This window comes from Protomyctophum parallelum (genome assembly GCF_964188405.1).
Source record: "Protomyctophum parallelum genome assembly, chromosome: 1".
NCBI classification, from domain to species: domain Eukaryota; kingdom Metazoa; phylum Chordata; class Actinopteri; order Myctophiformes; family Myctophidae; genus Protomyctophum; species Protomyctophum parallelum.
Genome location: NC_139697.1, coordinates 41,975,960 through 42,000,117, shown reverse-complemented (window position 1 = coordinate 42,000,117; position 24,158 = coordinate 41,975,960). Strand labels below are relative to the sequence as shown.

The 24,158-nt window shown below is 44.0% G+C and overlaps 1 protein-coding gene across 11 annotated transcripts in view; it reads right to left on the bottom strand.

Moving 5' to 3' along the window:
* macf1a (microtubule actin crosslinking factor 1a) overlaps window positions 1-24,158 on the bottom strand; it is a 266,103-nt gene that overhangs the window by 104,260 nt on the left and 137,685 nt on the right. For 10 of the 11 annotated variants that reach the window (XM_083785940.1, XM_083785948.1, XM_083785944.1 and 7 more), the window contains 17 exons: window positions 21,204-21,356; window positions 16,456-16,610; window positions 15,947-16,073; window positions 15,488-15,671; window positions 15,053-15,219; window positions 14,004-14,182; window positions 13,175-13,313; window positions 12,570-12,763; window positions 11,416-11,575; window positions 11,040-11,123; window positions 10,810-10,917; window positions 10,591-10,689; window positions 10,098-10,220; window positions 9,863-9,954; window positions 9,340-9,475; window positions 278-6,838; window positions 5-160 (listed from right to left, as the gene is read on the bottom strand). In XM_083785940.1, the coding sequence (XP_083642066.1) occupies window positions 5-160; window positions 278-6,838; window positions 9,340-9,475; window positions 9,863-9,954; window positions 10,098-10,220; window positions 10,591-10,689; window positions 10,810-10,917; window positions 11,040-11,123; window positions 11,416-11,575; window positions 12,570-12,763; window positions 13,175-13,313; window positions 14,004-14,182; window positions 15,053-15,219; window positions 15,488-15,671; window positions 15,947-16,073; window positions 16,456-16,610; window positions 21,204-21,356 (8,817 nt within the window). The remainder of the gene's footprint in view (window positions 1-4; window positions 161-277; window positions 6,839-9,339; window positions 9,476-9,862; window positions 9,955-10,097; window positions 10,221-10,590; window positions 10,690-10,809; window positions 10,918-11,039; window positions 11,124-11,415; window positions 11,576-12,569; window positions 12,764-13,174; window positions 13,314-14,003; window positions 14,183-15,052; window positions 15,220-15,487; window positions 15,672-15,946; window positions 16,074-16,455; window positions 16,611-21,203; window positions 21,357-24,158) is intronic. The other variant, XM_083785941.1, reaches the window with a different exon arrangement.

Here is a 24,158-nt window from a genome sequence, read left to right as displayed (position 1 = left end):
GTACCTCTGTTTGTTTGATGGTGTCATCAAGGGCAATGAGGCTGCGACCAATGGACTGCTGTTGCTGCTGTTTGAGGCGGACCTCAATGTGCCTCACCATAGAGACAAGGGCCACAATTCTCTGGTCATGTTCGAGGCATTCCTGACGGATCAATGATGACTAAAGACAAAGGAAATACATTGGACAAGGTTGGATAACAGGAATTATAATTCAAAATTATAAATATGAATAATGCATCAAAAAGTATATGGAAATGAAATGATAAAAAACGTATACCTTGCCAGTCTTTGCTATACTCTGCCCTTTCCTTCTGCCAGTCTCTTCCATTTGTCCACCATCCTCTTCCTCCTCTCCCCAGCTCTCAGTGGTTGCATCTGACTCAGCAATCTCAGCAGAATCTGAGTCCACTGGAACCGCTTCGGAAAGCCAAGGTGCTGACTCCGGATCCTGCCGTTTTGCAATTCCTTCCGATGATTTGGCTTCAGTGAGAGCAGAGCCTTCCACCTGCTGTGGCTGCTTTAGCTTTTTCTTCTTTTTTCCTTTAACAGCGATTTTATCAGGCTGTATGCTGGGAGGCACAGACTCTGTCACAGGCTCTGTAGGTTGAGTCTGTGGTTTGGAAGGTGGGGCCTCCTGAAGGCCAGAGGAATCAATGGCAGGGTCGATTTCTGATTGCAAACACACCTCAGGGGTTCCAACTCCCAGGTGTTTATCATCCTTAATATGTACCTTTGGCTCCTTCTCAGGTTGTTTCCTCACAGACTTGACACCCGCCACCATCACTTCCTCAATGCCAGTCTGGGGTTTCTCCTCCAATTGCGTAGAAGAGAACAGTCTCTGCTGGCTGGCATTAGATTCTATGGAACTTACTGTGGAGGTGGCCATTTTGTTTGCCTGAACAGCACTTTGAGGCACAGTGACATCACTTCCTAATGTACTGTCAATGTCCTGGGCAGTGCTCTGTTCATCACTGGAGACCAAACTGCCATTATCTGTTTTGGCCATAGTTGTTTTTGTCACTGTTTTTGTTGCAACCAAGACCTCTGATTGTGGCTTCTCCACTGTCACAGGTGGACTTGTTGCATCTGTCACTATCGGAATCTTCAACTTTTTGTTTTTCTTATTTCGCTTTCCTTGCTTGGCATCCTTATGCTGGTCTAGTGGAACTGTCTCTTGTTTTTCTTCACTATTCACCCTCTCCTCTTTCTCTTTTGCTGAAGCTTCAGATGGCTTGGCGTCTACTCTCAAACCCTCTGTGAAAGAAGGTACATTACAGCTCACATCCTCTTTGACAGTCAGCTTTAACTCTGTTCCTCTGATAACCTCCTCTCTCTCTTTCAGTGAAGGTTGATGTAGTCTGGTGGCCAAGTCCATGACAGAAGGTTCCTCCCCACTTATATCTACCTTCCCAAGTAATGTCAATTTATCTTGTTCTTCAAATCCAAGAATTACATTCTCCTCTTTCTCTTTTGATAAAGCTACAGGTAGTCTGGTCTCTACACTTGCACTCGCTTTGACAGAAGGCTCCTCCCTAGTCAAGTCTTCCTTTCCTCTGATAATGGTCTCTCTTTTTTTCAGTGAAGGTTTAGGTGTAGGTAGTCTGGTGGCTATGCCAACACTGTCCTTAGAAGGTCTCTCTACAGTTATATCTACTTTGCTTTGCTTGTTTTCTGAAACTTCAGATGGCCTGGTATCTACTATCACACCCGCTGTGAGAGAAGTTGCCTCACCACTCACATCCTCCTTGACATTCAGCTTTAACTCCTTTCCTCTGATAATGTCTTCCTCTCTCTCTTTCAGTGAAGGTTGAGGTAGTTTGGTACCCATTTTAACACTGTCCTTGAGAGAAGGTTCCTCCCTAGTCAAGTTTTCCTTGATGCTCAATGCTGTTTCATCTTTGCCTTCCATTCCACTAACTTTCTTATTTTCAATAGCCTTTGAGAAGTGTTCTGAAATTCTGGCATCTACACCAACACCCTCCTTGACAGAGGAGCTCACATCTTTGACACCTGCCTCCATTTTGTTCTTCTCTTTCCCTCTACTCCTACCTGCCTCTGTCTGTGTTGATATGACATCAGGTGGCTTTACACTGTCGTCCTTGGCTGGAGAAGTTTCCGCAATTACGATCTCAGTGGAAAGACTTTCAACCGGTGGTGCCTGACTGTCCTTCTTCCCCACCTCCTTGCGTAGAGCCTGCAGCTCCTCTGCAGTCTGCTTCTCACTTACTCCTTTCTCAAACACCTTCTTCAAAATACTTTCTTTTGCTTTGAGTATCAAGGCTGCTTTCTCATTGTCTGGCAGGGTGGATTTCTTCTGACGTAATTCACCCTCCTTCTCTTTCTTTAGCTCCTGTATCTTTTTCTCCTGTTTGTTTTGGTTCATGACAAAAGACTCTCCCTCTTTCTGCTTGACTGTGAGAGCAGCCTCCTCTCTCTGTTGCTCTCTTTCTTTTTCCTCCATCTTTTCACTGTCTCTATGGACTTTGGACAATGTTGATATCATAGCATCTGCTTCAAGAGCAGGCTTGCTCAGTTCAACAGATGCTTGAGAAATCTCATCTTCAGATTTGGTCCTCCTATCATTTATGACCTCAGCCCGTTTTCCAATGGAAAGCCTTACAAGTGCAGACGAGCCCTCTTGTGTGGATGCTTTCTTATCTCTCTGTTGTGATTTAACAGTATCTTTTGCCAAGTCAGCAACTTTAGCCTGGACATCAGTCGCAATGCATACCATCTCATTTTCTGAAGAATGCTCTGCTTTCTCTACAGGGTGTGTTTCACTGTCAGCTTGAATTTTCCCTTTCTTCTTATTCTTTCTTTTTTTCTTGCTCTTGCTCTCTGACTCCTTAGACAGAGAAGACATTGCCTGGTCTGAATGTTCAACATCAGTACTATCTCTCGCTCCAGTCTTTATTTCATTACGTTCTTTTTCCACCTCAGCTTTCTCTATCCTTTCACCCTTTTCACCCTCTTCACTCAGTGTAAGTGTAGACATTTCCACTATGTCTTTCTTTTGTCTATCATCCCTTAAATCTACTGCCGTAGAATCGGTCAGTTGTCTATCAATAACATCAACATGATGCACTGCTGCGACCCTCTCATTTACTGATCTATGACCCATTTTGGGTATCTTGGCAGGCTGGTCACTCGGCTGAATAACATTAGTCTCTTGTCTGACTTTGTACTGTGAACCTTTGTCAATATTACTAACAGCATGAGACTGAGTGGAATCTATTGGTGACAAGGTAGAATCAGCCTCGCTCTCAGTTGATTGCAGTATCTTAATGGGCCCTTGTTTGGAAGCCTCAGATTTAGCGGCTTCATTTTTAGGTTTAATTTCTTTAATTGCCTGCTGTATCCTTTTTTCTACACTGCTAGCAAACTGAGACAACACATCAATGGAAAGATCTGTTTCAGTCACTGCCTTTTCTCCCACTGGCTCTTGCTCAACACCTTCCATATCCTTTACCAGGATCTTGGCAGCCATGTCACTGGATATAAGTCCTGCGGCAATGGCGCTCTTAAGACTAGAGACCCGCTGACCAGTGGCAGGGTCAACTAAGCCTCCTTTTATCATCTGCTCAGTGGCTATGTCCCTAACCATGTCTTCTGCAACTAGTCCTCTCTTAGACGCCTCAGGTAGAGGGAGTCTCTCTCCACTAGTGATATCGATGATGCCTCCACTGTCTGCCTGGCTTTGGAGCAGCCTCAGAGCTGGAACTGGGTCAACTTGATTGCATGCAATAGCCTGAGGTAGGGTCAAACTGTCTCCTGATTGGTAATCCTGAATGCCTCTGAATGGCTTCACTTCAAGGAAACGTTTTCCTGTCTCTATGTCTATCTTGCCCTTGTTAACAAGGTCTGAATAGGGCAAGATTCTGGCAGTTTCGGGGTCAAGTACACCTTGTGTTACACCAGGAGAAGCCATGGCCTCTTTAGCAATGTCCTCATCCAGCAGACCCTTAGAAAGTGCCTCATTTAGAGTCAGCCTGTGTCTAGTCTCAGGGTCCAAAATGGCACCTGTTGATGCCTGGAAAATGGCAGCACCAGGGTGAGATGATGGACTAACTTTCCCCTGGTACACCCACTCTAGCTCCTCCAGCCCAATGGCTATAGAGCGGTCTACTAGGCCTCTTTCTACAGCATCAGAAACGGAAAGTCGTGCTCCTGATGCATGGTGTATTATTCCACCCTCAGCCACTTGCTTTGACAAAGCTTGATATGCCTCACCTGGCCTAATCAACCCCTTCTGAATGGCTTGCTCCAGAGGAATCGGGGACTTTGTTTCAGGGTCGACAACTCCATCCATTTGCAGCTGTAATGTTGCTTTAGTAAGAGCCGTTTCTGGATCTCTGGCTTTGCCTTTGTATGCCTTCTCTAGTGCCACCAACTCCTCTCTCTGGTCCTCCTCTATCAGACCTAGGTTAGCTGCTAGAGTGACTGAAACTTTCTTATCTCTGCAGAGGTCAACGATACCCCCAGAAGCTACCTGGGCTTCCAGAAGTCTAGCAGCTGTGTTGCAGTCGATCAACCCATCCACAGCTGCCTCCCTCAGCCCACGGATCTGACCTTTCTCAGCATCCACAATGCCAGCTAGTGTTTTGTCTGACCTCAGCACACTCCACATCAAGTCTTCATCAAGGAGACCCTCCCGCATTACATCCTCCATACTTAGGGACTGACTAGTACTGACATCTATGAATCCTCCAAACAGACCAGCCTCAGCCATCAACTTGACTGCAGTGTGACCAGGAAGAATGCCCTGGGCCACTGCCTCGTCTGGCAGAAGCCTTTCCCCTTCCTCTGTCATCAGACCTCCATGCTTGAGTTCAGTGACTAACCTCTCAAGCTCAGCATCTTCCTCAGCCTTCTCTGCTGCTAACTCTGGGGTACTAATCTTGGATTTGGCATGCTGTGTGGAAGTCTCTTTAATAACACTTTTGTGTTCGGCCTCTGAGATAGGCAGAGTATATTTTATAGCCATCTCATTTTTAGAATGAGTTGGATCACCAGTTTGGTCTACTTCAGTAACAGGCGAACCAGTGGGTTCGTCCTGCCTAAACATTGCTGTCAGAATGTCCTTGTCTGTTGTGAGTGATGTTGACTTTATTTTGCTATCAACTGTGGACATTGCTGCTGTCTCTCCCATAACAGCTTGAGTGATACTGGTTTGGTTTTTAAATCGTGAGCTATTCTTCAGACTGTCTCTATCGCTCAATGCTGGTTCAGTAGCTGCCAGCTTCTTTCCATTAGAATCTTTTAATAATTCCTCTTTAAACTCCATAGCCGGGGCCTTGAAACTTTCCCCAGAAGTTATTTTCTTTTCATTTTCTCGCCCACCAGGGACCAAACTCTGACCTGCCACAGCTTGATTAGCCCTCATGGTTTCCGCAGTAACTAATGCGGTAGCTTTCACCAGCTCCACAAGCTCAGGCTCTAGAAGCACAAGCCTTTTTCCGGAGTGGACATCGACATAGCTGTGGGTCATCAGGTGATAAAGCAACTTATGGTTTGCCTGTTCTTTAGGATCTATGCCATCCATGGTGGTGGGCTCCCAGAAGGGCCCTGCTGGTGCAGACCCAGAAGGTGGGGAGGACGGAGGGGGAGAGGAGCTGGTGGAACCCCAGCTGAGGCGGTTCAGAGATGGAGTACCCGTTTGGTTCATGTTGGGGAGAACATCAGGGATATGGATCTTTCTGAGGACCTCTACCACATTTGGTCCCAGAGCATCCTTTGCAGCCTGGTTTATGGACACCATCTGGAGGGCGTCTGGATTGTATAACGCCCCAATGGCATGACGCTGCCTCAGGGTGTTCCTTGTCAGTTCTCCGGAGATCACTCCCTGTTGTAGGGCCTCAGCAATGGGCAGGAGCTCTCCAGATTCTGGCCAGAGCACTCCCATGAAGGTCCAGAGGGACTCGAGGACCAATAGAGCCAAAGGAGCTGACAAAAGCTCCATGCGTATGGCCTCTTCCACCCCTAGACGATCTCCACTAAATGGGTCCAGAATACCTCCCGATTGTAGCTGTCGGGCCAACATGGTACAAGCCAGATCTTGGTCCATCAGTCCATGGCGAACAGCCTCTTGGATTGTTAGACGGTGACCAGAGCGTGGGTCAGCAATACCTCCAGCAAACAGCTGAGCTTCAAGTAGTCGTACGGCAACTTTGCGGTCAATGAGGCCTTCTTGAACAGCTCGGAAGATTCCAACTTTTCTCCCAGAACAGAGACATACGGTTCCTCCAGGCTGCTGTTTGACAGGGAGGAGATGAAGGCCAGAGTCTTCATTGAGGACACAGCGCTGCTGAAGCTCAGAAAGGTTTAACTTCTCTGCTGTGTTTGGGTCGATGAGCTCCCGACGCTGAAGCCATGACTGGAGCTTGGTGAACGTTCTGGGAGTCAGGAGGCCCATATCTCCTGCCGTCTCTAGATTCAGTCTCTCTCCTCTTGAATCTTTGACACCTCCAGTGTTCATCTGGAGTTCTAGAATACGTAGCCCCACCACTTCTCTGATAAGCCCCTCCTGCATAGCTGCAACCACTGGCAGGAAACACTGCTGCTGGCCCTCTGTTGGTAAAGCCTTGTCCACCAGATGCAAGGCACTTTCGAACTCAGTCAGCGATTGGCTGGTGTGGGTGTCAATCAGGCCTCGAGCCAGACCTTGCTCCATTGAGAGGCTGAGAGGGGAGTCAGGATGAAAAAGTCCTCCCATGGTGAGCTGGGTTTCCAATAGAAAGCGGCATGTCTCCTGGTCAATAAGACCTCGTTGCGCTGCTTGAAACACTGGGAAGGTTTCCACGGTTCCCAGGTCAATCACTCCAGCAATGGCTGTCTGAATCTACAGAGAGAATGAAAAACAACAATCAATACAGACATACTGGCAAGAATATAAATATTATGCTCTGCACTTTGGTAATAGTGCTGATCACTACTTATTTGTTATTAATAAAATAAGAAAACATGACAAGGCTGTCATTTTCTACATGATCAGAATTAAATATAAAACGTGCAAAAGTGCTCTGATATACAGCCACAAATAAAACAGGAAAGGGAGAAACCCCACACCAAGTTGCCACAGACATTATCTAGAGGGCTCTAAATGTTTTCACGAAAGCACAGACAGACTTTTCTACAGACTTTTCTACAGACATACAATTCTAAAAAAGCAGTAAGCATGCAAGAAGCAAAGAAGAAAAGAAAAGAAAAACCCCAGAAAGCTCCACAAGGGAGACAGAAAGAAATAGTCACATGAAAATGACATTAAAAAAGGGAAGAGAAAACATATACTAGAGAGAAATCAACTACTGTATAAGCAACGGTAAGAGAGAAAGCCTGCATCACTTACCGTATGGGCTTGTCCCGTGGCACCCACACACTAAACGGGCCAGCCCAGGGCTTGGCAGAGCGAGGCGTGACAGGTGAGAAGCTTGGCTATTAGCATTCTGCATGCCACACTTCCCTGACTTAGCTGTTGCACTAACTAGTGGGCAATGACTTGTTGTTCAGTCGACTTGAATGACTCACGATGGCTTTGGAGTAGGCTGAGGTTACCGCTAGGAAATTCACTGACTCAGAACTAATTTGAATACATTTATCAACGGATAAAAGACAGATTGAAGAGTTTTTGAACGTTTGTTTACTACTATTCTGTCTTAAGATATGGCTGCTCTGTTCCTTGGCTCGTCCGCGATTCTCCTCTGGCAGCTGTTAGTGATTTTCAAGCAAAATGGCGGTTTAAAATTCAAACATTAATAGTATGCATTAGACAGCACAAACAAAAACACACATACAGTCTCATACACACACACACTCTCTTGTGATCTGGACACAACATGCTCAAACGGTGAAGTGAGGGTTTGCGTAGCTGGCCTCTGGTGCACATACTGTATATTCTAGATTGAAAGTGACTTGTTACAGCCTCTGAGCTTAAATTCACACCAAAGAAATATAACTGTAAAACCACACACAATTCACGGAGGAATCAATAATGGGGTATAATAATAGTGCAATCATTCAAACACCTGAGAAGATAAGATAGCTCATTTTGATGATGCTCAATACACTTTAAATTATAGACATGTGTATGAGTGTATAACCAAAATTCTTACATTTTATTTTGAATAATGTTAAGAACTCACCACTTAAATAAAAAATGTCTAACGTAACAAAAATATGACATAAACGTAAAATTAGAACTAGCATAATGGAGTTCTATGGGTGACTACAGAAATGAGGGTAAAAATGTATGGCATAACTCCAAAAATTAATGTGCTTCTATAAAAAGAAATACTACAAAAATGAGTTATATAGCTTCTACGGTAGCTAACTGCTAGCATGACTTATGCAGTGCTACACTACAGCTGCACCTCTAAGGCCAAGTATTAGCCATAGTAGCAGTTAAGCACATGTGTTTGATGATGATGATGATGATGTAGTGACGAAGATGACAATGGCCTTGAGGACGATGGTGGTGATGATGAATGATGTTACAGTATACAGTTCGTGATAGATCACTCCATGCTAAGGCCCAATTCAGACAGTGTACAGCTCCTCATTCCAAGCTCACATATATGGACTGCGTCTGTTCTAGCTAAACATGGGCATCAGAACGTGGTTCACTACCAACTGGAAGATGAAAGCTGGATGTGCATGGTCTAAAATCACACCATTCCTCCAAACGTCTCCCCTGACTGGCCTTAAAAGACACTGGGGGAGAAGTGATGAGGCATGGACAATTCTAAACTTCCAGTTGATATGAATGCCGCTATACTGTCTGAATAAGATCTTGTGAAGTTTAGTGAAACCAAACCAAAGTACATGAGTCAGAATTTAGGAATGATGTGGTGATGTATGACCAAGAAATAAAAAAAATGAATGCACACACTGTCAGGCAACACAAAGCATGCGGTACATTAAACACACTCATTAACACGCGCGTAGCTCGCGAGCATACTTCAAAGTGAAAGCAACATCATCTAATAAAAAGTGACGCACACACATCTTTGCTTAAGGGGGCAGTTCCTCAACCTTGCGCCAGCAAAACAAGCATCAGTCATAAACTTGGCATCCCTTTCTTCCTGCATGTCCTCCCAATGACATTATTTTGGGTCAGTGCTAAAAGTCCCCATGCCCTACCATTTTACTGGTGTCTTAAAAGTAACATTTTACTTCTTTGAATGACCAAAACAAAACCAACATAAATATGTTGATTTTGTTATAGGTATAAAACAAGGGCATACTGTAATCAACCCCTCTGCAGCCCACGCAACCAACCAAACGCACAACTTTACACCCTCCATCACCTCCCAGCCCATCCATCCCTTCCTCTGCCTGTTCTACCTTTCTCTCCTCCTCCTTGGCCAGTTGCTGCTCCATCTGCTGTAACTGTTGAGTGGAGCTGTCACAGAGCTGGCTGTAGGTAGCTGTAAGTTCCTCCAGCTGGGCTGAGACCTGCGCTCTCTCCTCTGGAGACAGCCTGCACGGGAGAGGCAGATGGAGAGGTTACGGGTGGTAGGGCGCTGAGGGTATTTGTGTGCCCGTGTATGTGCCTGTGTGTGCCCGTGTGTGCTCACATGCGTGTGTGCCTGTGTGCATGCATGCGAGAGCGAGAGCGAGAGCGAGAGAGAGAGAGAGAGAGAGAGAGAGAGAGAGAGAGAGAGAGAGAGAGAGAGAGAGAGAGAGCGAGAGCGAGAGAGAGAGGTTCCCAATTACACAGGAAGGTCAGAAGTGTGTTGCTGTCTGTCTGTCTTATCTTATCTTGCCAGGATATTCACCTGAGATATTTCATTCGGACAAAGTGAAGGTCAGGATATATATATACAGTGTGTGTGTGTGTGTGTGTGTGTGTGTGCTATGAACCTACTTGCTGGCCTGTTTGGATCGTAGGAAGGCTTGTGTGCTTCTGATGGCCTCAGCCACTTCATCCTTCTTAGAAGCCAGTTGCTCTTTGATGGCCTATGTGGGTCACATAGACAACGTAGGAGGCATGAGCAGGGAAGCAGACAAAATAATGTCTTAACATGATTCCTTCTGTCCTGTCGAAAGGTAACCAAGTATAAAATCACTTAAAGTCATACTGTGTAAGTGGTTCCGATTACCTGCTGAGCAGCCAGTGAAGACTCGGCACTGGGCCCACCGGTGCGTCTCTGCAGGCCGCTGACCCAGCCCAGGAGGTCTGACACTTGGCCCACCCTGGCCTGCTTCTCTTCCTCCACCTCTTTCTGCACGGAGACGGAGGCCAGAGAGATTATTAGAGCCGATGGATCATTTCTGACAGACTACTTCCTTTAGTACCCGAGAGAACACAGAGGCTCTCATGAGTCCGAGCGTCCCAATTAAGGGCATGTCATAATAACGGTGACAAACATGCAGCATGAATAGCAGATCAACAAGCTCACCGCGTACCGCAACGCAAACACGTTGTGAGCTTGTTTATCGGCTAAATTCGGTATAGGGTTTAAGTAGTATAAGTACGTATCTGAAATACATGGCAGTGGGCAAAACTAATTCCTGCATTGAACTCATCTCACTACTGTAATTATAGACATTACAGAGAGATGCGTTATTTTCATAATTTAATAAAATGTCCACCTCTTCTTCTTCTAGTCTTCGCAGGGCGTCACTGATGTATTTGACGTGTTGCGTTGTCAAGGTGACGAGGGCTGTGTAGCGTGTTCTCAAGTCCATAAACTAGAATGATAAACAGACAGGAATTAAATGACAGAACCACTGAATAAGGAGGAAAAAATGCTTTCTAAATTACTATGCAATTACTAATAACAAATGCTATCTTTTCATCTCGCTCCATACCTCCTGAGTGATGGCATCAGAAGAGGAGTGCATCCTCCTCCGCTTGACAGGGGACTTGTGGGTAGACTCCACGAAGGCTCTGTAAGTCATCAGCTGTAGTTCATAGTCCTGTCAATGAATACAGACACAGAGTAGGACATTCAGTATCAGACAAAGCAAAGCGGGAATCTTTGTACATACTGTATTCCCCTTGATTTACATTAGAATGAAATTGTCAGACAGTCCCATACCTTGACTGCAGTGCAGTACTGCTTGGAGTGAGTTTGGCATTCATCTAGTTTGGTCTGGTTCTGCTCGATTTCGGCTACTAATGCCTGGGGGCAGGGGAGATTGGCGATACATGTTAACAGATGGCATTTAAAGAAATCACTCAATATCTTTTGAAGGCGATGACTCTCTCTAACCCTTATTTTTCTCTCGTGCTCTGTTTGTACATCAGCAAATACATACCGTACATGTACCAATATCTTTGTTGCTAAATATAATAGCATTTTCTCATCTTTTTATTCCACATGAGAAACCTTTTTTTTCCCTCCAACCCTATGGGCCTGCATGCTAAAGTCATCCTTGTGGAGATGAAAATGCTACCACTGAATGTGTCCTTACAGTCTGCTGTGCCAGCTGCTCAGACAAGGCCTTGCTGTCCATCTGTCCAGGCTGTGTGTTCTCCTGTCTCTCGGTGGTCTCCTCAATCCAGCTGATCAGGCCCGAGTGTCCCCGTCTGTACTGCTGCAGCTCTGAGCCCAGCACCTCCAGGTCTGTTCGCCTGGAACACACAACAGCAAACGGGGTTTAGGCTTTGCTTTAAACAGACCCTAATGGGCACAGTTTGGGTCAGACAAAACAGGCGTTTCAAAGTTGAGAGGGGGGATGCAGCAATTGGAAAGGAGAGGGGGGAAAAAAACATTATCAATTTCAGTTCAAACTCGGGGCACAGGTTTCCACCAGGGCAGGTCAGGTTGTGGCCTCCTGGTGGCGCTATAAATAGGCCAATGTGAAAAGGGTGCCATTTCTTCTGCCTTTGATGGCAATTGGATGATTTGAGGCATTTTGTTCCAAAATGTGTTTTGCTAAAATCCACCTGTTGGTGGCGCTATAACAGGCCAATGTGAAGAGAGTGGGATATATTCCTCAGCCTAGTAGGAAAGTCTGTGAAAAATTTCACGTGAATTGCACGCTGCCTTCATGATTTGAGGCGTTTTGTTCAAAACAGGCCAATCCTGCCAACTTTGATGGGGCAGATCCGGCTTGAACACATGACTATAGAGATAGTGTGTAACAATTTGCGGGATTTTTGGACGCTATAGCAGGCCGGTCTGGAAAAATTTGGGGCAGAGGTTCATCATTGGCATCCAGGGAGTGTGCAAAATTTGGCATCGACCGGGTTAACGGTGCCGGAGAATAGCTGTACACAGACGGACAGACCGACGGATACACACACACACACACACACACACACACGGACGGAGTGCAAAACATACTCTCTCTCCCCATGCCTTCGGCCTGGTGGAGACAATCAACTTCATAACAGTATTGTGGCAGTTTAACAACTTTCAACTTGTTTTTTTTTTTTTCATGGGGCTTGAATTTGTCAAAAATAATTCAGAAATAAAACAAGATACGGTAGACACGTTATGAACCTACAGACTGTCTATTTTCACTATTTCTTATCCCAATATCGACCATCCATCTCCAGTCTGTCTAACAGTGTCTCACTACATACACTCCCTTTCATCCATCCCTTCTTTTTAGCATCTCACCTCGTCTCCACCTGCCTCTTGACACCGCTCCACCTCTCTGCGATCTGATTGGCTCTCTCCTGGTGGCGCTCCACATCGCTGCTGCGGTCTGGGTGGAGCCTGCTGAGCTGAGAGCCCGCCTCCTTGGCCCGCTCCACCTCCGACTGCAGGGACTGGAAGACGGCCTCCTGCTCCGGCAGCTCCTCCTGCCACCTCTGGTGAGGTGATGGAAGAGCACACAGGAATGTTATGTCTCTTTCCAACGTTCCAGACGCCTAAGGTTTGTAGCTATTCATTTTTTTTAACACATTTTGAAAGTACCGGTTCCCATAACTCAGAGGCGGTACCACCTGCTGAGCAGGGGCCCAAATTAGGTTTGACACCCTTATCTGAAACTGAGCCGTATCGTACCAGAACCTGTATAATAGACTATACAGCACACACAGTTTACTTTGTTCTTGTTGTCGAACATGAAGAAAAAAAGTTTAAAACCCCCCAAAAGTTGAGTAAAATAGAATAAAGGTTTTATAATAATAAATAATAAATGTCCTTTTTATTTTGATTTTCATAGCAACTAGAACAAGAGGAGAACAGTGTCGGTACCGTAACTGTGTTTTGTTTCTTACCCCCAGTTGTTCTCTGATGTTGTGTATGGCCGTGGTGTCAGCAGGCACAATGTCCTCTTCACTCAGTCTGGTCTCATACTTCCTGACCCGACTCTCTGCCTCCTCCAGGCCTCGCACCAGAACATCTACCGTCTTCAACCTGCAGGAGAACACAGGGGTAGAATAAGGTCTTATAATTATAAATAATTATATTTTTTCTTTATTCATAAATAGGTTACGTAGTAACAACATGTCGTGCGGGCTTCCTTGCTTCAAAGACTTCAAAACCGCACGCCTGTTCAAACAGATTACTTTTTGTCTCGGCTCAAAGTGAGTTGAGTGACAGGTACCTTGGACACCCCCACACTTTACTCACCTGGAAAGGACATCGTCCCATTAAGATCTGAGGACGATTCTACAAATGCCTTCTAAACCAGTAGTATTCTGCTATTATTATTTTTCAAAAATAGCAGATGTACAAGCTCGCAGCATGGCACAAAAATGACACAAATGCGTTTTCCAGGTTTTAATGGGTAAAAGCAGAGCTACAGGCCAGGGTACAGAGAAAGTTATGGTGCATGACATGTCTGTGTGCAGATTATTTTGTGTGACAATGAATAACCATGCAGGATATATACATTTATAATGATTATTAAAAGAATCATTATTAAAAGAATCATTACAAATTAATAATTTATATTAAGTCTGCTGTAATATCTCAACGAAAGATGCTTCTGGATGAGTGCCTGTATGCCGAACATTTACAAACGGAGTTTGTATATGTTCGGCTCTGTCGCACAACAACGTATAAATCATTCTTAGCTCTATTGAAACGAACGGTGGTACTAACTTTTGTAGGAAGACAGAGGAGAGGTTGTGCAGTTGGTCGATCTTTTCCACAGCCTGGTTGAGTTGCGAGCGGAGGACGGGCACGCTGGAGGACGATGGCTTCTCCTCGAAGAAAGACACACAGCGACGAGAAACGTCTCCCAGACTGGAGCGCAGCGTGTCCAGCTCTACCTGCACCTTCTGGAGGACAAACAGAGATAGAGGAGGGTCAAACTTACACAGCACTTATACCACTATCTTTGCATTCTTAGTACTGTATTTGGGCTTTTGTTTAATTAGTTCTCACTATTTTTGCACGCATTACATTTTCTTTTTGTCAAAGTGTCCCTGAGAAAGATACCCTCTGGGCGTTGAATTAATAGCACCCACTCCAAATAGTTAGAATGTGTAAATGCAGAGGAAGAAATTGCACGTGCAGTGACAAAAACACCCCAAAAGAGTGGGGACTAAATTCAATATAATTATTTGACTTTTATATAAAGTGCATTTCACTATACAAAATTAAGTACACCTACATAGTGAAAATGCCATCTAGATAATCAAAAATCCCAATATGGTAACGATAATAACAAAACTATCGCTACCTAGAATATGCTAGACTTCAGCAATTATGATGAGTACCATCAAACAGGCTTAATATGGTTAAAGTATGGAAAATCGTAACAAATATAGTTTTTACTATGCCTGTTATTAGGAGTAGTTCATAATGCAGTAAAATCTTTGGGTAAACCGTAAATCAATTAACCTGACTCCGCCAGATTGCGGCAGTACTGAGTTCACAAGTTCCCTCCTCCTGCCTGGATCTGGGATCTCTCAGGCAGAAACGATGAACCCAGAAGCAGCGGGACAAAAATCTGATATCTCCATAATAATGTCTCTGTCTGAGAGATCCCAGACTCACCCAGCTGGCAGAATGCAAATGTTGTCCAGCAGGGGGAGTGGTTCTACCAGGCTATAAATCAATGCCTGTGATGTTAAAACAGGTTCAAGTCAAAGAGGGGTGTCATTGCTCCTTTCCACCAGCAGGTGGGGGCGGAGTGCAGCTCTGACCTCCTGCTCTGCGATCTGGACAGCGTTGTCAAAGCTGTCACTGGACAGCCTGCTGGGAGGTGGAGTCTGGATGCCCCGTGTTAGTCTCTGCTCGGCATCCCCCAGACGCAGCCTGATGTTCTGCAGCTCAGACAGGTACGAACGAGATACAGACTCATCCTTCTCCACTGGAGATGGAGGGAAAGAGAGAAAGATGGCATCATTGTGAATCCATACAGTAAATCATTCCATGTTAATTGCATCAATGCAAATGCTGCAATCGACATATACTGTACGAGCAAACAGTGTGTGTGTGTGTCTACGCATCTTCATTTTACGTATACTGTATTATTTGCTGCTTTCCAAGTAGTTTTCTGTTAACAGTCTGAGAGAGTGACTGTAATGTAATGTTAACTGTATGTAAGCGGTGCTGTGTCCTCTCTGTGACTGCCCTACCTGTCTCCATGTTGAGGAGCAGCTCTCTGCAGTGCTCCTGGGCCTCCATGGCGTCTCTCTCCAGGTCACGCCGCTCGGCCGGCGGGAACAGAGTGCTGTCTCTACTGTCGGCCAGGAAGTCGGCCATGTGGTTCTCCAAGTGCTCCAGGGCCTGCTCGCGCTCCGACTGAGGTTGGGAACGCACCTGCCGGGAGGGGAGAAGGAGGAAGGGAGGTGAGTGGGGAGGAGGGAAAATGAAAGAACAGGTGTTGATAGAACACAACACAATCGAATAAGAATTAATAGAACAGAAACTAGAACAGAACATAATAGAAAATATTTATTTTTAAATGGACAGAAAACTACAACAGAACCGACTCAGTACACAAAACGATGCTTTTTTAACATTGGAACATTAATTTATATCATCAGTACTTTGTGTGCATGCGTGCGTACACACACACACACAGTGAGTGTTACCGTGTCCAGGTTCCACGCAGAGACAGTCCTGATGTCTTTAAGAAGGTAGTGCCAGGACACAACACTCTTCATGTTGACATGGAGCTGATGCCACAGAGACATCACCTTCTGGTACAACTGCTCCATTCTGTGCACAGTCACAGTCACAGTCACAGGCGCACGCGCACACACACACACACACACACACACACACACACACACACACACACACACACACACACACACACACACACACACACACACACACACACACACACACACACACACACACACACACACACACACACACACACACACACACACACACACACACACACACAGGGATTACTAGTTAATAAATGTATGCGTGTGCGCACGCGTGTGTGTGTGTTAGTTTTCAAATGTGTGTGCTCAATATGACAGAAATTATTGGGGAGAATTATCTGTCAAAACTTTGTAAAAAATAAAAGCATGAGGCACTTGGTTCCTTTTGATCTACACAGCATCCTGTGTGGGCGTGTGTACTGTACCTGCTGGCCGTGTCGATGGCCTCCTGGTTGGGAGGGGGAACGGTGAAACACACAGAGGGAACCATGGCTTCGTTCCCAGTCGTACTAATCACCTTCCACTTAGTCCTCTGGGAGTTGTCTTCCAGGACACACTCCTCCCCACTATTTATTGTGATCTGAGAGGTGGTGGGCAGGGGAGGCACAGGGAAGGGCGCAAAGGGGTAGGGGGATACAGTAGAGGCAGAGTAATGGAGAGGGGGTGATGGAGGGAAGATGGTGGAGGGGCGGATGGATAGAGTGAGACAGGGACGGATGGGTGGAAAGCCAGGAGGAGGGAAGGAGGATGGGAGATGTAAAGACAACATGAAGATGACAACCCGGCAGTGTTACAGTATGTGATGGAGAAGTCAGTGCCCAATGACAAGTTATGGGAACCAGAGAAGAAGTTGTTACAGGAAAGATGGACGACAGGACAGAAGGAAATATAGGGTGAATGGAAAGAACAGGATCAAAGGGAGAGGGGGAAAAGAAGGGAGGGGAGAAGAAAATGAGCAAAACAAAAACTGATATTGATAACTCATGACACAAAACAAAATGCAAAACACTCATGGTGTTACATGAGGTTAGTGAAAGCACCAAAATGCTAAATGAATTATAACTGAATCCAGCGCAAGGATTCAAGAGCTACTTAAAATCTTTAAACAATAAAGCACTATTTTGACAGCAACTAAACACCTAATGTGTTCAAATTCATTAGCGGTCCATTGTTGACTCATTAAATAAATGTGGAAATATAATGACATAATTGTCATCATCAAACAAGTCCTCAGCCAAGGGACATGATAGAGGAGTTTTAGGCTTAAAGACCTGGCATAAAAATACATTCAGAACTAATACGACGGGCAAAGCAGTGGCTAAGGGGAAGACATTTAGTGTCGCACATACAGTCACATATGCCTGTGTAAATGACTGCCCCCCACCCACCACCCCCTCTCACCCCATCCCCTGCACACTCACACACACCGACATGTTAATGTTGCAAAACAAAATGTACATTAAAGCTTAAAGGGATCCCTGGCTAATAAGACAAATATGCCTTAAATACATTATAATTGCCCTCTATAAACTAAAATTTAAAAATAAAAACACCTTAAATATTGTATTTATTTTATAAATTGATAATCTTTCACTGAATAGGAACCACTCCCATCAGATGATGTCATATGTCCACATGTGGTCTAGCCCTATGGAATGTATGGAATGAATATGCCAATACAAAAACAACTTAATACTTCCTAAGGTTAATATGAACATCAAAGCAATATTTTGAATTGTTTTTATTAGCACATGCATTCCATATATTCCATAGGGCTGGAACACACATGACAAATTACATCATCAACTTGCGATGGGGGGGGGGGGGGGGGGGGGGGGGGGGGGGCAATTATAATGTATTAAGCCATATGCGTGTTATTAGCCAGGGATCCTTTTAAAAGCTTTGATTAAAATTGTCTTAATACTGACTGAATGACTGATTTTGTGTTAAATTCAGTTCAGTCAACGTTTGCTGCTTGCTTCTACCAACTGATCTCAGGCTAAGAGTGTCCTGTTATTAGATAACTAATGTGATGTATTGTGCTATCATCATCATCATCATCTTAGAGTAAAGGCTAATTTATACCATATATTGTATAGTAATGAGCATATAAGTTATGCATTATCAACTGGAAAATGTATAATTTATATGCTGATGCAAAATACACCATTCACCTAAAATTAGCTTTACGAATAAAATTAGCTTTAAGAGCCCCTGGAGAATCTTTTCTCCAGGGGCTATTTTAGGCTAGACGTTTCAAATCAATTTGTACTTTAAGATGCATTTAATAGAATGTAATATAAATAAATAAGGCCAAATTAAATGTGGCATTGGATTACTAATGGCAAGTGCGTTTCAAGTCTCTACAAATAGATTTCCATACCGTAGTACTGAAACAAATTTGAAACATTGACTTCCTTTGAAGATTAACCAAAGCCTGGTAAGCTTTGGAAAATGGTGTGCAGTAATGTTAAGTAGTAGTCAATAAGCTAAACATGCCAGGCCACCGGTATGGTCCTTTAAGACTGATGAGTAGAGCGGTGGGTTATAGGATTTCTTACATTTTTGAGTGGTGCAACCACCCCTACATCCAGCAATGTCCGTTTACCTGTGTGAGCACGAGTGGTGTGTGCATGCGTGAAATTGGAACGAGAGAAGTATGTGACATGGCTGCCACCTGCTGGACGCAAATCCAACTTCTGACTGTCTAGGTTCGCTAAAGAAGGAAAGGCCGAGCCAAAATAATAATGAAAAAATAGTTCTCAGCGACGCGGATTGATATCCATAATAAAGCTAATCTGACGGAGCAGAGAGAGAGAGAAGGGGGGGAGAGAGGGGAGTTGCACCACTCGGTTCACACAGGTGTGATTTTTTATTAATGTCTGTATTACTGCAGTGTGCTGCAGCGATGTCACAATAATATTAATTGTTAGTACTTGGTAATTAAAGTGAGCTTTACTTTAACAACTGTTTTAACATGAAAACTGCCATCTCAGATATCTTCACCCACAATAATCAAACTAAATCAAGTCAGAAAACTGATCAGAGTTCAGCTGACAAAAGCAGGAGCAAGCAGGGCTGTGCGGTGTGTGTTTGTGCGCGGTGTAAGAGCTGATCTGAGGTGAGAGAGAGAGAACGTAGGCAGCTATATACCTGAACGTTTGTCTTGTCAGCCCAGCCGACAAGAGGACGAGAGGAGGATGAGGGAGAGGAGGGAGTGAGAGGAAATCATGAGGGCATGGAGAGAATGGAGGAGGAGGAGGAGATGGGAAAGGAAAGGAAAGAAGAATTAACTTTGTGAAAACTGCAAAGTGCAAGTTTGACCTCAGGTTCAGTGAAGGACAGCAGACAGAGTGCCCTGCAGAGGGCGAGCGCACACACACACACACACACACACACACACCTTCCACTGCTCTGACAGTGTAATTACACATTTATAAGTGGTGACGACAAAAAAAGTGAGATTGAAATGGGAGCCTGCACAGCACAATCTAGAGTGTTCATTTAACTCTGAGACCCTTACAGATCAGTATTTTCCTTGTTAAATGAACACTCTGGACTTTACCGTGTGGCAGCCAATCCACATTCCTCCATCACCCCTCTATGACATTACGCCTCAGTGAGCAGGGCAGCGAGCAGCCACCCAGCTGTCCATGCACGCACGCCACACACACACACACACACACACACACACACACACACACACACACACACACACAATGTATAATTGAAAGGCTTTCTAAGTCCCTGAGGGCATCAAAGCAGAGGGAGAAAGTGTTTGAGTGCGAGTGCATGCATGTGCGACGTGCGTGAGTGTGAGAGAGAGAGAGAGAGAGAGAGAGAGAGAGAGAGAAAGATGGCAGGTACAATATGCATCCACATTGAGCCTGAATTATGCCATACTTTGAGCACCAGTGTCGCATGCTGTAAATAGGATGAAACACGTGAGCATGTAGATCTGCTATTTTTGCCGCATGACACTATGCGATGGAGTGTAAATTAACCATTAGAGAAAGAGACAGGTTTCTGTGAGTGCTGTGCTTTGAGGGGGGTCAACATGATCAGAGGCAGATGGCAAATGGATTTTTCTCCTCCAAGTGTTAACCCTCTCCAGCCCAGTGTTAACATTCACTACTGACTGTAATGCCCAATCAATATACAGCAATGTGCGAAAACAATCATGTTTCATTTTAAACTGTGCTGTAATCCTCACACTCATTCAGGTTCCTCAGTGGTACATTTGTCTGAGATTTGCTATTCATAATTGGCTCTTGAACAGTATGAAACCCTTGTACGATTTGAGCCCCTTCAGCAGAGACAATTTAGACCGAGCAAAACAGTTTGAACACTGTATGTCTTTACTGCTACTGAAACATCTCATGGAACTTCAAGGCCCTCTCAATAGAGCAACGTTTTACAACTGGTCGGGGATTACAGAGGAGGTTGATGTCAGAGAGAGGAGATGATGGTTGGATCAACAGAATGGTACGGTCAAACTGGTAACGAGTGTTCATATTTGACAACCTGGGGCAGACCTGGTACTCACGGAGACATTGCCATATATTGTATACTTATAGTGGTTGTTTGAAATCGAAATGGACTTAAAATTGCAATTGCAAAATGTCATGTCTAGGTCACCTGCCTGAGAGACAATGTCTACCGCTCATCCAAGAGGGAATCCCCACTTGGCCATAGGGACATATTGTGCACAAGAGCTTCATGCAGTACCACTTGTAAACCAGTAGGTGTCCTACTTGGTCTAAGTGGAAGTTTAGGGGGACCACTGCAAATGTGCTAGTAATATAGTATTAATATAGTCTACCATACAGATTAGGTTAGAATTATGTTTTATTCATTGAAATCAGTTCTGCATTGCAGCTTCAAATTAAATTGAGGAAAAGTGAGAGCGATTATTGCAGTAACCTAAGCTGTCTTGGCACTCACTGTCCTGCTGCACATGGACAGCCACCACCAAGGTCAGGTTGCCTTATGACGTGTGTTTGATCGATGCAACCAAATCATGACCAGTAGGTCACATGACATCAGCCATTTGGATCTCTTTGCAAAGATGATCCATGATATGGATTTAGAAATGTGGCGTTTACAGGTCTACTACAGGTTGCAGCTCTAGGTATGTCTGTGGGCTCAGCGTGCTGTGTGTTGGGTACCATACCTCTATCTGCCTGTAGTCGCAGATGGCTTTGATGGGTGTGGTGGTTCCCACAGGGCACTCTGCGCTGCGGGGGCGGAGCTGGACCACCGTCTTGGCCCGGCCCACCAGGCTGGCCACTGAGCTGCGGTATTCTATCAGCTGCTCCTTCTCCTCCTGTCAGGGCGGAGTAAGATGATGCTCACCGGTTCAATCATAAAGCAGTCAATTTTTACTAGTGTGTGTGTGTGTGTGTGTGTGTGTTTTAGTGTGGTGGCATGGCATCAGGCGCAAAAAAATCTAGAATAGTGAATTGCTTGATTAGAATGGAATAATTAATGTCTTCATGTAGTAGTAGACACATCCCAAGGTCAAGAATATTATTTTTGTAATATAGAGAGAGGTATATTCAAATTATAACACCCCTATAAAATAAATGGTTCAATGATGACAGCCGGTCAGCAGGTGGATTCATGAATGTATGTACAGTATATAGACATTTTAAGCCAATAAAAAAAAACTAATATGTGACCAGTGCCAACAAAACATGCCTCATGTCGCCTTTTCCATTTTTCAGATTTTTACAGATTATTAAAGTACAGAATGTAAGCTTTCATATGATGTATCATTCAATGAAATTGGACAATAATTGAAGGAGATATAACCATTTTAAAATGACTGGGGCCTTTCACCCAAAGCTGAGAAAAGCCCTTTTCAATATTCACAACATTTTATCACCTTAGAGCTGGACAGAAGTGGGTGTGACAATGGGAGGGACAAGAGACAATAGGACGTTTTAGCTGTCAACAGTGCAACACTAGAAACACTGACATGTTTAAGCCAGTAGAACAAACAATGCAATTTGTAAGGTGCCCCAATAAACCCTTTTGAAAGTACTAAGTATTAAATACTAAGTATAAGTATTCAAGTATTAAATATTAAGTTAAGTGTTCAATTTAACTTATACACTACCTGGTTGTAAATAGCTGCAGTACACCATTTTATGCAGGTCTACTTTAAGCAATCAAAGTCAGACAATTGACCCAGTATTTTAAATAAATAAAATCGACGCATCAGGCTATGATGTTGTGCGCTTGTAGATTTGCTATTTTAATAAACAGATCTGTCCACATGCAGTCACAATGCCTGGTTTCATTTATAGTAATTCCTGTGCATTCGATGGGTGGATTCATACTACATCGGGTGTCTATTTAGTGTGCAAGGCTTACATCCGGTCTAAAGCCCACCCACTGTATGCCCTGATTTATATACACAATACATACACGATCCGTATCCTCCCCTCACCGGATGTTGAATTAACAGTACTAACGGCCGTATTTGAAAAGACGTAGCTCTTTGCTGGGTGCGCGAGGAAAAAAATTAAGCAATTTTCCGACATTTCCTTTTCAATTGATACCGTTTCTTAGAGACGGCCTACACAAACGTTCTATATACCAAATGAAAGCCTGCATTTCATAGTTTACATAGTATATAACCTTTTTTTAAATGAGCAAGAAATGAGCGAGTTGTGATTAAAAGAAAAGACGTGTGATCTCTTTGCTCTTTAACACACGACACAAACGGCTAACTAGGCTAGCTAGCTTCTAGCCTGTTGTTTGTTGGTGAAAGACTCCAAGCTGGGAAGTGTATTTCAGCGAGTAGCTATACGTGGTTTTGTTTATTTTCTGTAAAGTCTAACCCAAATGCCCAGAATACTTCTGTGTTTACAAACACAAGCACGCTAATGGGCGGTGATCAGAGCGTGAAACCTGAGGACAAAGAGATTACAGGACCAATCGTAACCAACATGCAAATCTCGGAACTGCGCTCTTCTGCCTCCAGAAACTTGTTAAAAAACAAGCCCACTTTGACGTATAAATGTATACATTTCATTTGCCCAAATGAACAATCTGTTTGAATGAAAACCTTCTTCAACATTCAAACTGTATTAATATGAAAAAAAAAGAAAATCACATAAAAAAAAAAAACGAGTTTATTTATTGATTTAAGGCATGTTCATTCTGCCGACATGAGGCACATTCTGTTGGCCTGGGTCACATATTATATTATCAAATTTCGCACTTTGAACAAAAAAAGCCTGTTGGCTGCTGGACTATATGCCTTGCTTTGAGTCATTAATGTTTAGTCACTTGTACCCTGCACAACCCCAATCAAATATTTAAATATATTTATTTATATCTCCATGGTTCATGCTACTGTACAGCACAGGTTGTGGAAAATTATAACTAGCCCATTAGCCTGTGGCCCCAGAGGTGTGAATATTTATTATTTTCTGACTCAACGGCTTGGGCGCACAGCATTAAAACCTAATCCTGACATGCAGAATTGCATTTCATTTATTTCTAGCGTGTTCCTCAAATGACAGAGACTAATTAAGGATTCTTTAGAGAGAGAAGAGAAAGGAAGAGAAAGACCTCAAGTAAACAGAAAGGTAATGCCAGAGTGAGAGAGACAGACAGTGTATGAACGAGTGTATTAGCGGGATATTAGGCTATTGTTAATAAAGTGACACCCCCAAAGTGAATTTCACAGGCCAGTGGCAAAAACACTGAGCTAATATGAGCTGCAGTTACGCCTGTACAACACAAGTGTAGCAACAGTGATGATAGCAAATAGGTGAGTAAACTGAAATTATTTTATTGACAGTAATTTCAATGTGAATTCCATGAGTCTGGTATTAATTACAATAAAAGTTCAATGTTAGTCCTGTATCCACCAAAAAAATCATATGAGTTGTGTAGTATTGTACTGTATATGAACTTATGACAAAGAAGCTGGGTATGTCAGTTTAGGTGGATTAAAGCCTAATTTCTGGCCTCTTCTACAGTCTGTTGGAAGACTATTCTCTAATACTCATGATGATGTTTAACACCCTCTTCTACAGTCTGTTGGAAGACTATTTAAGTCTTTGAACCTGTGTAAAAAAACACCAGTACATTTTCAAGATATTTCAACTAT